General features: G+C 40.2%; 1 protein-coding gene and 4 non-coding genes across 6 annotated transcripts; 4 read left to right on the plus strand and 1 right to left on the minus strand.

Annotated features, from left to right (window-relative positions):
• The first annotated feature begins 1,955 nt into the window (after positions 1 to 1,955).
• Positions 1,956 to 2,027, plus strand: trnae-uuc. Its single transcript has one exon. It is a non-coding gene; the product is annotated as a tRNA-Glu (tRNA).
• A 683-nt stretch (positions 2,028 to 2,710) lies between these two features.
• trnae-uuc lies at positions 2,711 to 2,782 on the plus strand. Its single transcript has one exon. It is a non-coding gene; the product is annotated as a tRNA-Glu (tRNA).
• A 230-nt stretch (positions 2,783 to 3,012) lies between these two features.
• trnae-uuc lies at positions 3,013 to 3,084 on the plus strand. The gene has a single exon. It is a non-coding gene; the product is annotated as a tRNA-Glu (tRNA).
• Positions 3,085 to 4,047: 963 nt separating this feature from the next.
• trnae-uuc lies at positions 4,048 to 4,119 on the plus strand. The gene has a single exon. It is a non-coding gene; the product is annotated as a tRNA-Glu (tRNA).
• Positions 4,120 to 8,739: 4,620 nt separating this feature from the next.
• On the minus strand, positions 8,740 to 11,968 carry car15 (carbonic anhydrase 15). Of its 2 annotated transcripts, none has more exons than XM_034234214.1 (8): positions 11,757 to 11,968; positions 11,631 to 11,677; positions 10,975 to 11,151; positions 10,419 to 10,564; positions 10,225 to 10,317; positions 9,690 to 9,756; positions 9,438 to 9,598; positions 8,740 to 9,351 (listed from the first exon to the last, which is right to left on the minus strand). In XM_034234214.1, the coding sequence occupies exons 3-8, from the start codon at positions 11,129 to 11,131 to the stop codon at positions 9,130 to 9,132; spliced, it is 846 nt and encodes a 281-aa protein (XP_034090105.1). In that variant the 5' UTR covers positions 11,132 to 11,151; positions 11,631 to 11,677; positions 11,757 to 11,968; the 3' UTR covers positions 8,740 to 9,129. The 2 variants fall into 2 exon arrangements, with proteins under 2 accessions (XP_034090105.1, XP_034090104.1); XM_034234213.1 differs by having other exon boundaries at positions 11,631 to 11,660; positions 11,757 to 11,920.
• Positions 11,969 to 12,710: the final 742 nt, after the last annotated feature.

A 12,710-nucleotide genomic window follows, 5' to 3' on the forward strand; every position in this document is an offset into this window, starting at 1 on the left:
TAACATCAGACGGGTTGAGAGTGGGTTTCTTTAGGAGAGGGTTTACTCTTGCCTCCTTGAGACTGTTTGGAAAGTGACCAGAAGTTAGAGAAGTGTTGATGAAATGGGTGAGAAACAGTAGAATATCAGGAGCGATAGTCTGAAGGAGGTTTGAAGGGATAGGGTCCAGAGGACAGGTGGTAGGGCGGTCAGAGGTAATGAGGGTAAGAACCTCACTTGGAGAGAGAGGGGAAAAGGAGGTAAGTGTGTTGGTGGAAGGAGGGTCTGGTGACCCAGCGGTGAGTAAAGGTGAGTCAGAAAAAGAAGAGCGAATATCATCAACCTTTTTTTCAAAGTGGGTAACAAAGTCGCTTGACAGAAGTGAGGAGGGGGGAGGAGCTTTTGGAGGGTCCAAGAGGGTGGAGAAGATGGAAAATAGTTTTTTAGGATTGGAATAGGAAGATTGGATCTTATCTTGAAAGAAAGTGCTTTTTGCCTGAGAGATCGAAGCAGAGAAAGAGGAGAGGAGAGCTTGATAGGTTAGGAGGTCGTCACGGTGTTTGGATTTCCACCATTTCCGCTCTGCTGCCCTAAGGACGGTTCTATTAGCACGCAGTGCATCATTTAGCCAGGGAGCAGGAGGGGACTGACGAGCCTGCCGAGATGTGAGAGGACAGAGCGAGTCCAGAGTGGATGAGAGAGTAGAGAGGAGAGTTTCTGCAGCAGAGTTTGGAGGCAGGAGTTGGAACGAATCAGAGGAAGGGAGGGCTGAGAGCACCGACGAGGCAAAGGTAGAGGGGGAGAGGGAGCGAAGGTTACGGCGGACAAGTGCAGGATGGGAAGAGATTAGTTTGTTATGTTTGGAAAGGGATAGAGAGAATGAAATGAAGAAGTGATCGGATGTGTGGAGCGGGTTTACAGAGAGGTTAGAAGTAGCGCAGTTCCTTGAGAATATGAGATCAAGGACATTGCCAGCTTTATGAGTCGGTGGGGATGGAGACAGTGAGAAAGCAAAGGCGGTTAACAGAGATGTTAGTTCGTCTATCTTCCCCGTCTGGAGGTTGAAGTCTCCGAGAAGTACAGTGGGAGGACCAGTTTCAGGGATGAGTGAGAGGAGATTATCTAATTCCTCCAAGAAGTCCCCCAAGGCGCCTGGTGGACGGTAGAGAACAACAATGGTTAACTGTATAGGATGGGTTACTGTGACGGCATGGAACTCAAAGGTGGAAGGAGTGAAGTTAGGTAGCTTGAAGAGGGAAAAGCTCCATTTGGGAGAGAGCAGGAGACCAGTGCCACCTCCTCTGCCAGTGGGTCTGGGTGTATGGGAGAAGGAATATGCTGTGGAGAGAGCTGCTGGGGTGGATGTGTTGGATGGAGTAATCCAGGTCTCAGTGAGAGCAAGGAAATCCAGAGACTGCAGGGAGGCGTAGCCAGAGATGAAGTCAGCCTTAGGAACAGCTGACTGGCAGTTCCACAGGCCACCTGAAACTAGATGTTGGATCTCAGTGGAGCACGTGGGATAGACGAGAGCAGGCCGGTTATATCGATTACGAGACTACTGACTGTTAGTGATGTTGATTTTTCATGTAAGGAGGGGTTGAACAAGTCCGGGACTCAACCCTGGCACATAGGCACAATGTAAAAAAAATAATGTTGAAACTAGTTAAGTGTTGAAAAATGTGAAAAAAATCATAGTATGTCCATCATTTGGAAAGAAAGTCACAGTATAGTGTGTCGAAAAATGTGAAAAAAGACACCAAAGATGTCCCGTATGGTCTAGAAAAAGAAAAAAAATCGAATATATGTAAGAAATAAAATAAAAAGTCATAGAATAGTGTGTCGAAAAATGTGAAAACAAAACCATGGAATGGTGTATCGAAACATTTGGAAAAAATGCATAGTATGGTATGTCAATCATTTGGAAAAAAGTCACAGTATAGTATGTCGAAAAATGTTAAAAAAATACACAAAAGATGTCCCATATGGTCTAGCGGTTAGGATTCCTGGTTTTCACCCAGGTGGCTCGGGTTCGACTCCCGGTATGGGAACAAGTTTTATATGGGAAAAATAATCAAAGTATAAACTGTCCTAAAAAAATCGAATATATGTAAGAAATAAAATAAAAAGTCATAGTATAGTGTGTCGAAAAATGTGAAAACAAAACCATGGTATAGTGTGTCGAAACATTTGAAAAAAAGTCATGGTATGGTATGTCAATCATTTGCATCAGCATTATTAGCATTAGCATTAGCCCAGCGCACCCATGGAGAAAGTCTAACTTATGGCAACACAAAAGAAAACATGGGAGCGATGGAGTGATGAGGAGGTGTCGGCGCTTTTGGCGATTTACTCGGAAGTCCCCAACTCTGGGGACATCGGGTGGCAGTTTACACCGTGAAGTTGTTTGCGGCCTGCCAAGAAGAAGAAGAAGAAGAAGAAGAAGAAGAAGAAGAAGAAGAAGAAGAAGAAGAAGAAGAAGAAGAAGAAGAAGAAGAAGAAGAAGAAGAAGAAGAAGAAGAAGAAGAAGAAGAAGAAGAAGAAGAAGAAGAAGAAGTGACGTCAGCGGCTCCTTCAGGGACTTATTCCGGTGTGAACGCGATTTACTAGATAGTTCCAGGAAATAAAAGTTCCGTGGAACTAAGTTCCGGGAACTATTCCTGGGAAAAGTACTTGGTGTGAAAGCGCCTATAGTATAGTGTGTGAAACAAATGGGGAAAAGACACTAAAGATATCCCATATGGTCTAGCGGTTAGGATTCCTGGTTTTCACCCAGGTGGCCCGGGTTCGACTCCCGGTATGGGAACAAGTTTTATAGGGGGAAAATAATCAAAGTATAAACTGTCCTAAAAAAATCGAATATATGTAAGAAATAAAATAAAAAGTCATAGTATAGTGTGTTGAAAAATGTGAAAACAAAACCATGGTATAGTGTGTCAAAACATTTGAAAAAAAGGTATGGTATGGTATGTCAATCATTTGGAAAAAAGTCACAGTATAGTCTGCCAATAAATGTGAAAAAAGACACAAAAGATGTCCCATATGGTCTAGCGGTTAGGATTCCTGGTTTTCACCCAGGTGGCCCGGGTTCGACTCCCGGTATGGGAACAAGTTTTATATGGGAAAAATAATCAAAGTATAAACTGTCTTAAATAAATGGAATAGAGTGAGTCGAAACATTTAAAAAAAAAAAGGCATATTATAATCTGTTATAGAATTGGAAAAAACTTCATAGTAGAATATGTCGAAATATAAAATAAAAACTCATAATGTGCTTTCACACCGGAGTACTTTTCCCAGGAATAGTTCCGATAGTTCCTGGGATTTTGCGTTCACACCAAAAAGATCTGGAACTAGAACTTTTTTTTGCAAACCTTTTTCACCCCTTTTTAGTCCGGCTTTCTTGGGGAGAAAAAGGTTCCAATTTCTGATTGGCTGGGCGAATTGCAAACAACGGCCCGTAAAACTCTGAAAAGTTTTTGTGAAGCCGCCATTTTTTTGCTCGCATCAGCATTATTAGCATTAGCATTAGCCCAGCGCACCCATGGAGAGAGTCTAACTTATGGCAACACAAAAAACATGGGAGTGATGGAGTGATGAGGAGGTGTCGGCGCTTTTTTGGCAATTTACACGGAAGTCCCCAACTCTGGGACATCGGTGTGCAGTTTACGCCTGAAGTTGTTTGCGCCTGCCATATGAAAAGAAGAAGTAAGACGATAAGGAAAAGAAGACAGAAAAGAAGAAGAAGAAGTACGAAGAAGAAGAAGAGAAGAAGAAGTAAGAAGAACAAGATATGAGAAAATACAAAGTCTGAAACTGAAATAAATGAAGAAAGAAGAGTCGAACAAAAAAAAAAGAAGATTATAACGAATAGAATAGGAAGAAGTGACTCCTGTCCTTCGAAGGACTTATTCTTCGTCATGAACGCGATTTACTAGATGTTCCAGGAAATAAAAGTTCCTGGGATTTTGCGTTCACACCAAAAAGATCTGGAACTAGAACTTTTTTTTGCAAACCTTTTTAAAAAGTCACAGGTCTGTCAAAAAAATGTGAAAAAAGACACAAAAGATGTCCCATATGGTCTAGCGGTTAGGATTCCTGGTTTTCACCCAGGTTGCCCGGGTTCGACTCCCGGTATGGGAACAGATCTGGGAAAATAATGAAAGAATAAGCTGTCTTAAAAAAGTCGAATAGAGTGAGTAGAAAAGAAAAAAAGGTTAATTGAACGCTTTGGATATTTGAAAAGTTCGACACAGAAACCCCCCACAAAGATAAACCCAATTGAAGCCCTGAATGTAAACACTAAGAAGCAGCTGAGAAAACAATGAGTCTGTGTCTGGTTAGATCGACCAGCTAATCATGTGAGTAATTGATTCACAAACACTCACATAGCTAGTGTGTGTGTGTGTGTGTGTGTGTGTGTGTGTGTGTGTGTGTGTGTGTGTGTGTGTGTGTGTGTGTGTGTGTGTGTGTGTGTGTGTGTGTGTGTGTGTGTGGTGTGTGTTGTGTGTGTGTGTGTGTGTGTGTGTGTGTGTGTGTGTGTGTGTGTGTGTGTGTGTGTGTGTGTGTGTGTGTGTGTGTGTTGTGTGTGTGTGTGTGTGTGTGTGTGTGTGTGTGTGATGTGGTGGTGTGTGTGTGTGTGTGTGTGTGACTAGCCTCCAGAGCAAGTGAACCTGATTGGTCAGCCATTATCTCTCCAGCTGTAGTTATTTATTATTTTCAACTGAAGATGTCTTGTTTGTTTGTATTATTGCGACACTGTTTTGATGTTTTATGAGAAACATTCAGATTTATCAGCTTGACTTTATGTCCTTACTTCTTTTTCACTAGCATAAACGATTCCTACTGGGTTGTGTCATTTTAACATCTCATGTTGACGCTGACTCACCTCAGCCACAGATTTTACAAATGACTGAAGCATAATAGTCATCGCCTCACAGAAAAGGAACAATGCAGAGAAAGAAAGCAAATGTCTTTCATTAATCAAAGACAACAACACATGGGACACAAAATAGTACGTTTATTGTTTCAATACATTAAACATTATATGAAAGACTGTCAATCCACGTATCTTATTATTTTTCTTGCATTCCTGATCTCCTTGTCTACAATGATGCAGGTTTACACTGATGCTGGTCAATCCAAATATGCAAATGCTGCACACAAACACAGAAGATTTTGCATGGCGAATGCAGGAGTTGCGGCTCATTAGCATTAGCTTCCACATTACTTAATGAGCTTGGTGTTCTTCAACAGAGCACAGGTGTTACTCATTACAAATGGTTCAGCTCCACTGGATTGTGGGTATAAGTGATTTAGCATGTAAATACAACATGTAAAGCTGAATGGATTTCACCCCTTATTGTTTTAATAATTTACACACTGTGGTTTTTCCTGTAATGACTGTCAGGGAAATAGCTGGATTTTAGAAGACACTTGCTGCAGTTAGTGAACTTTGCATACACTAGTGCTATTCTGAAAATACATCGAGCCAACACAACAGAAAAATCCTTTAAAACACATCTTTATGATTACCGCCTTATTTCCCTTTTTTTCTTTTTGCCATGCTAGCTCCACCATGAGGTTAACATTTTTTGTTTTTTTTATTTCAATATTATACTTTTCATTTAGCACCAGGTCAACATTTTAATTGATTTTTTAAAATGTTTTCCTTTGTTTTATGATATTTTGCAAAATAATAACCTTCCTATGCGCCACACCTGCACTTTGTGTGAAGTGCGAATAAGCAAATGTTAGCATGCTATACATTAACTAGCATGCTGGGACAGAGCCGCTATAGACTCTTAGTGTTATATCTTACTATTCTATTTGACTAAATACATCTATTTTTCTTTTACTGTTAACACTTATATTGCTATAATCACGTATATTGTATCTTTTTCAACTCGCATCCTCAGTTCACATTATTTTGAACAAGTTAGTAACAAAACATTTTCACATTTCTGAATGCCACTACCCTGCAGAGAGGAGAGGGCACAATCATAATACATTTAGTAACAAATCAACATTTACAGTACCTGTTTTCAGTGTTTTAAAATATATAATCTTTGCTAGACTTCATCTAAACATCATCTAAAAGTCATTTTGGGGTAAAATGAGGGGCAAAAATATGAATCACCCCCTTAAAGGGTATAGTGGAAATTGGAATCTCAAATAGTTTCGTTTTAAACTTATATACAAGCATAATTACGTACCAAAAACAATCACACCTGATTTAAAAAATATAATAATTGCCTTACGCATGTTGAGAAGCACTTTATTGCAGCTTCCCCGAAGTTTTTTAGAAACGAAATGTTCGACTCAGCCAAACCGGAAGTGACGAAAACTCAGGAAGACGATACGATAACAAACTATGGCGTCTATGCAGAATGAACGTGGAAGAGGGCAAATATACCAGACAAAGAAGAAGGATTGTACGAGGTATCCAGTGATGATAGCGGTCAGAAACATCCTCTCGGCTTTCCTACGAAAATGTCGTTTTAGGAACTGAATCTGAATCCGGTTCAGTAAGCGACGATGGTGAGAATATTGAGCCAGACGATGGACCATTACGTCCTTATTGTTCGAGCCCGAGGTGATGGTTCACGGCATGGGCAATGGCGAGGATGACCAGGACCAGGCGCCAGATGATGCACCCCTACTAGAGATTTAAGATTTCACCGATTCGCATCGGTGCAAGCCGGCATAAACGTTCAAGATGCGAGTGCACCGGTTTGAAAGAGTGCACATCGGCTACAGTTTTGGGTTGAACCGGGCTGAACTCGCGATGCATCGATTGCGTAGCGTCTTTGCATCGGTAAAAAAACGATTCATCATATAAAATTCCCTCATCTTGTCAACGCTCAGCAGAGACGATCTTTGATATTTGCTTCGCCACTACGGAGGCCGAGAGTCTCAGTTATCAACACACACGGAAGTTGAGGGGAAAGAGAAACACAGCGCACCGAAAAATACCTACAAATCAAACGTTTGGCAACACTTTGGATTGTTCAAGAAAGACGGTGTAATAGTCCTTTATGCTACATAGTTGACCGCAGGTCATGGAGAGTAATAAGGTATCCGTAGACCTTTGTATGAGGTATTTATTACTTAACAGGTCTACAGCCATGATACATAGATCCGTCCTAGATGCGGGCTTGCATACACACATTATCACTCCGCAGCCGCACCCCATCAGTAACGTCCTGATGGTATAATGTGCGCGGCACTATATACTACAGACGGTCAACTTGAAAAATCGCTCGCAAATTGTTAACGATTCCGAGCCGCTTTAAAGTACACAAGTAGTACGAGGAACTTAGCGACGCACATAAAGAGGCGACATGGGTCCTGCGGCTGAAAAGAGAAACATGAAAGTTAGACATACGAGTTAAATCACTCAGTGAGGGTGTTCTGTCAGAGAGAGTGGTGTTTAGTTTACAGCAGCCTGTGACGGCCAATAATAATGTAAATGTCTCCTTACTGTAAGCAGTTATGAAATACCTGTTTGTGAAAGGTTATTTGTATTCTTTATTGTTCATATAGAACCCACTGCTTTCTGCTCCTGGTGAGTTTAGCCTATGAATGAGTGTTAAGCACATCAGGCTGGCAGCTGTATGGCAGTGCACTATGGTAGCTGTTATTTCACATTGTTAATCATGAGCAATGCATCCTTACATTGTTGGATGTGGACCTGTGAGGTGTTATAGAATTGTACTCTGGAAAGCTTTTAAAGGCAACAAAATAAACGTGCATGATGGGATGTGCAGTACCAAATAATGTAAAGCACTTTTTTGTTTAATGTATGATTTGCTGCATATAAGAAGTAAAACAAAACATCCTCTTCGGACCATATTGAAGTATCTTATTTTTGCATCGTGTTGAATCGCATCGTATCGCACCAAAATCGCATAATGTTGAATCAAATCGTATCGAACTGTATCGCAACAGGGTGAATCGTATCGTATCGCATCGCCTAGTGTTTCAAATGTATCGTTAATGTATCGTACGTGGCAACGTATCGAGATGCGCATCGCATCGGCCTCAGTGATGGAGATGCACATCCCTTAACCCTACGCACAAATAATCTTGACTGGTAGGTCCCTAAGCATAGCTCACGCATCTTAAGATCACCTGTAGCCTTTACAAATATTATCATTGTTACCAGTTAAGCCCGAAGGTCCCCCCAGTGGACCCATCCCACAGTTTTTTTTTCTCTCACATGTCCTCAGGGCTTCTTAACATTTATGAAACTATTAATGTTTCATACCCTTTAAAGGTAAGAAACTCCCGCTAACTGACAATAAGAACAATTGTTAGCTAGAAAAAACACAGGGGTAATACCAAGCCTTTGAATTAGCATTGAGCGAAACAATGCTAAACTAATGGCTAACGCTTTTTTCACACACAACACACGGTGGAAATGCCCTTATTACTATCTTAACTGCACAAACAAGATATACGATTTAAAGCTGAGAACTCCACACATGTATGTCATCACTGTAAGACCTCGAATTACTGGAGCTATCAGCCAGAAAGAGAAAGTAAACAACATCGGTTCCAAAAATATTACAATAATTACGTCTTACCTTTTTTGATTTGTGATCAAAAGTTGTGTTCAAACGGAATAAAACGCATCTCAAGGTTAATCCAATGTCGTTGTGTCACGTAGAATTTTTTACTGATAATCAATCATCATATTTATGGCAATATACTCGGTATAAAGTATTGCCGTCTACAGTCTTATAGTATTACCTATAGTGAAAATTTCTGAACAAAATTTTCACCCACTGACGACGAATGGCTGGGTTTCTCGGAAACGCATGAGTCGATACGCCATTCTCTGCATTTGCTGTCGCACTACAGCCATACAAAACACATCTATTCACCATAATAAAGGTAGGCTATTCACATGCAAATGCTATTGAATGTCCGCCATTGTTTGTGCCCGTCTTCCTCTGCTCTTGTCATCATCCGAAGATTCCCGACGATTCCCGAAGTATTTCGTTTCATTGAGAGGGCGCAGTAAAATTGAAAATAAAATGAAACTAGGCGCATGAAATTAAAAAAAATTGTTTATTATGCTTATTTTTAATACAAATACATAAGTTAAACCCAAAATTCGCGGATTTCCACTATCCCTTTTAAGTTGCGTTAGAGTCCAGAGATGATGAAGCTTCCCAGCAAAATTATTTGAAGCAGAGACAAAGCTGAGCTGAGGGGAAGCCCGGCCGCCCCCGCGAGGAGTTTGGCATCTTTGGACACGGACACTTTGCGTCCGAAGGTGGAGTGGATGTGTCTGAAGTTTCTCTGCAGAGGCGTCACCTGCTCTGCATCCTCCTCTGTGGAGAATATCTGTGAGGTAAACTGAGCCAGCTGAGGAGGAAAGATAAAGGATAACTTACAGCACTCAGGAAACCATTTAGATGTTTGTTTTTCAGAAGAAGACTCAAGAGACCTACTTGGGACCATGAGATGTAGACGGGGACTTCATACAGAGTCCACACCACCACCTGAGAGCAGGGGGGCGTGGTGAGGCTGCCATAGTAACGGTAATACTGACTCATGTTGTGCTTCGGCAGCAGGTTCATCAGCGGGAACGGCTTGATTTTAGTCGTCTGGCCTTGGGGGAGGATGCAAAGATGTGATGAGAACACGAGTTATAAACAACACAAACAGCAGGCTGGAGATGGTTTTCTAAAGTGACCTCTGACCTTTGTAAGCGACAGACGACAGCTTTTGTGATATGAGTCCAAAGTGCACATTGTCTGCATAGACAACCTGCAAGAAAGGGAAGACAAATCAGGATGTGTGTAGTGTACAATGTTGGGACAGATATTAGTTACCCCAAATATAGTCAAATAAAATTGTCTAATGTAATTATTATGTTTAATGTCTAATTATTATGTTGATTCTTTGAAACTTATGGCATCCAATTATTTTTAACAAATGCTGTTAACTGGGTTATATTAAAAAACAGGCAGTGTAAACTTTAAAGCTGTACACAAGAGTCATGACAAACTTTTGTAAAAAGTTCTTAAATATAACATGAATTAAGATTTTAACAGTGTAAAACAATATTTTATATATTCTACATTTAGTTTTGTCTGGATGTAACTTCTTTGCATTCAACAACATTTGGATGGAGTAATTTGAATTAAATTAACATGTTATACTTCAGTAGCTGTAATGGTCAGAAAACTCTTAACACTGCTTTCAAATACTTTACAACAAGTGTATTAAACTCACATCAATGAAGAATCCAAGCACAGCGAGTCCTGTTGGATCGTCTAATGCCGCCGTCAGATTGGGATGGATGGACTTCATGTTGACTATGTGCATCTAAAGTAAAAAACAACAACAACAAAAAGACATTAAGGAAAGGCTGCACAGCAACAGTTGTTTTGTGACGGTGTAGCGCTCGTCTACTGACCGTACTGTACCTCCATCGGGTATCTGCGTCCGTCCACCGTGTGCTCCGATCCGTTGGAAGCCGGGCCCCCCCAGTGGAAGTGCAGCTGGATGGTGTGGTACACATCTGGCAGACCTCCACCGCTCACTGACATGCCACCGCCAACCTCCATCACCACTGAGAGCAACCAGAAACATGCCATCACCAACTGAATATATACACATGGTTCAATCTTGAGAGGATGTGTGGTGTGTTCAGGGCAATATGAGGAAAATGAAATATGACATTATTTTTGACCAATTAAATCTATTGATATTGCGAGTTTAATCCTTGATGCTTTCACAAAATATTTTACACATTGAGATGTTTGATTAATGACCAGCAGTAATGTTGATTTAATGATTAAAGCAGGTAAACACAAATAACTGAAGAGCTGAAACAGTCTGGTAAGTTCAGAAAAATACAACACTTTACAGTAATGCAGCAAAAGACTACACTTACAGTAGTACAGAATCTAAAACAATATCTAGTCTCATATCAAAATAATAATATAATATTGATATATTTCCAAGCCATATAACATTTACCAGAGTGTCCATTGTTTTTAAGTGTCCAGTGGCCCGTTTGGATCTCATCGAAGCCCTCCAGATGTAGATACTCCAGAGACTGGTTTCTGGTCATCTGGTGGTCCAGGTTGATGGGAGAGTGGAGCTCTTCAAGCAAAGGGTGACACGACGGGTACATGTCTCCCCATGCATAAGGATCTGGGATGGTGAAGAAGGCACATACGAACCGAATACAGACATGAAAGATCGAACAGAAGATCTTTTAGATACATTAGTGGTCTCCAAGTGGACATCTAGAGGATTTATGTGAGGAAAGACGATCAGTAATGAATCTGAAAGTTAATTCTTGTTCTGGAGCTTTTATCAAATCACATGATCATCCTTAGCAGATACAAGATTACATTTTTTTTCTCTATATTTTCTTAAAGGTTTAAGACTGAGATTAAGTTTAAGCTTGGGAAACTGTCAAGACAATGCCTTTTGAGTGGTTACCAATAAGAACAGCTAAAAAGTAATACAAAAAAGGGTCAACCTTAAATTGTCCTAATTTGAATAATGTCTCCTCTTGGACAGTACATTTATCACCAACAAATGGGAACATGAGATAGAGAGATGAATAAGAGAGCATATTATATCCGATCTGTGGTCTGAAAAAAAAAAGAAAAAAGGTAACTTACCACACTGAGGCTCATCGTAGCAGTAGTCTTCTGGAAATTACAAAAAGCTAAATGTTGACAAGCGTAATTTTCCTTTTCATTTTTTAAAATGGCATTAAATAAATGTAGTCTCTCACTGAGCCTCACCTGAGTTAACGAGTGGAACGACAATAAAGAAGAGAGCAGCTGTCCAAACCATTTTAAGACCCGCAGCCCGAGGACTTCAGAGGGACAGGTGCTGATCTGAGGTAGGCTGAGGATCAGAGTCGCGTCCTGCTTAAGTAGGAGGTGAAAGCTGAGTTTGATTTTGTGCTGGTGTGATCAGTGAAGCGTGTCATTACCAGTCTAGTGGTCTTTTCTGATCAACAGGCTCATTGATGCAGCACAGCTTCACCCCCCGGACCCCACCCCCCCGCTGCCAGCATAGATGCCCAGTGACCAGTAACAAGAGCCATTCATCGCATGGGAAAGTCAGCTGAATTAGAAGAGGGCAGAATATACACAGCGCCATATAAGGAGGCTGTAGAGATACATGAGCTGTATCTCTCTCAATACGTAAACAAATAAACATTTACGTTTTATAAGAAATAAATCCTCCCATCACCGTTTCAAATAAAATGTTATACATTTTTAAGTTTCCCTTTTTTATTCTAATATTGTCCAGCACCATAAGAGAGAATATATTGAAAGAGGCTGTAGAAATGTACCAACTGTACACTCTAAAGAAGAAACAATTATTAGGAAACATTTAGTTTAGAGAAAGAAAACTCCTATCGGTGTGTGAGATGACATCTTATAAATGTTTGATTTTCTTCCTTTGATTTATTCAAATGTTTTCACGTTGAAAATGAGAATATACCGTTATGTCTTCATAAAAGGAGGCGGTAGAAATGTACCAACTGTAAATATCTCTATCTCAAAAAAGTTTAAAATATATATATTCTTTTTAAATAGAAAAAACGTATCACTGTATCTTTTTAAGTTTCCCATTTGATTCCAGTATTGTTTACCAGATTAAGATGCAGGTCAAGAAAATCCTATTTATTTCTAATATAAATACTTAATCTGTTAGTAAAGTTGATTAAAGAGGGATATTATTCA

This window comes from Gymnodraco acuticeps, unplaced genomic scaffold (genome assembly GCF_902827175.1).
Source record: "Gymnodraco acuticeps unplaced genomic scaffold, fGymAcu1.1, whole genome shotgun sequence".
Taxonomy (NCBI): Eukaryota; Metazoa; Chordata; class Actinopteri; order Perciformes; family Bathydraconidae; genus Gymnodraco; species Gymnodraco acuticeps.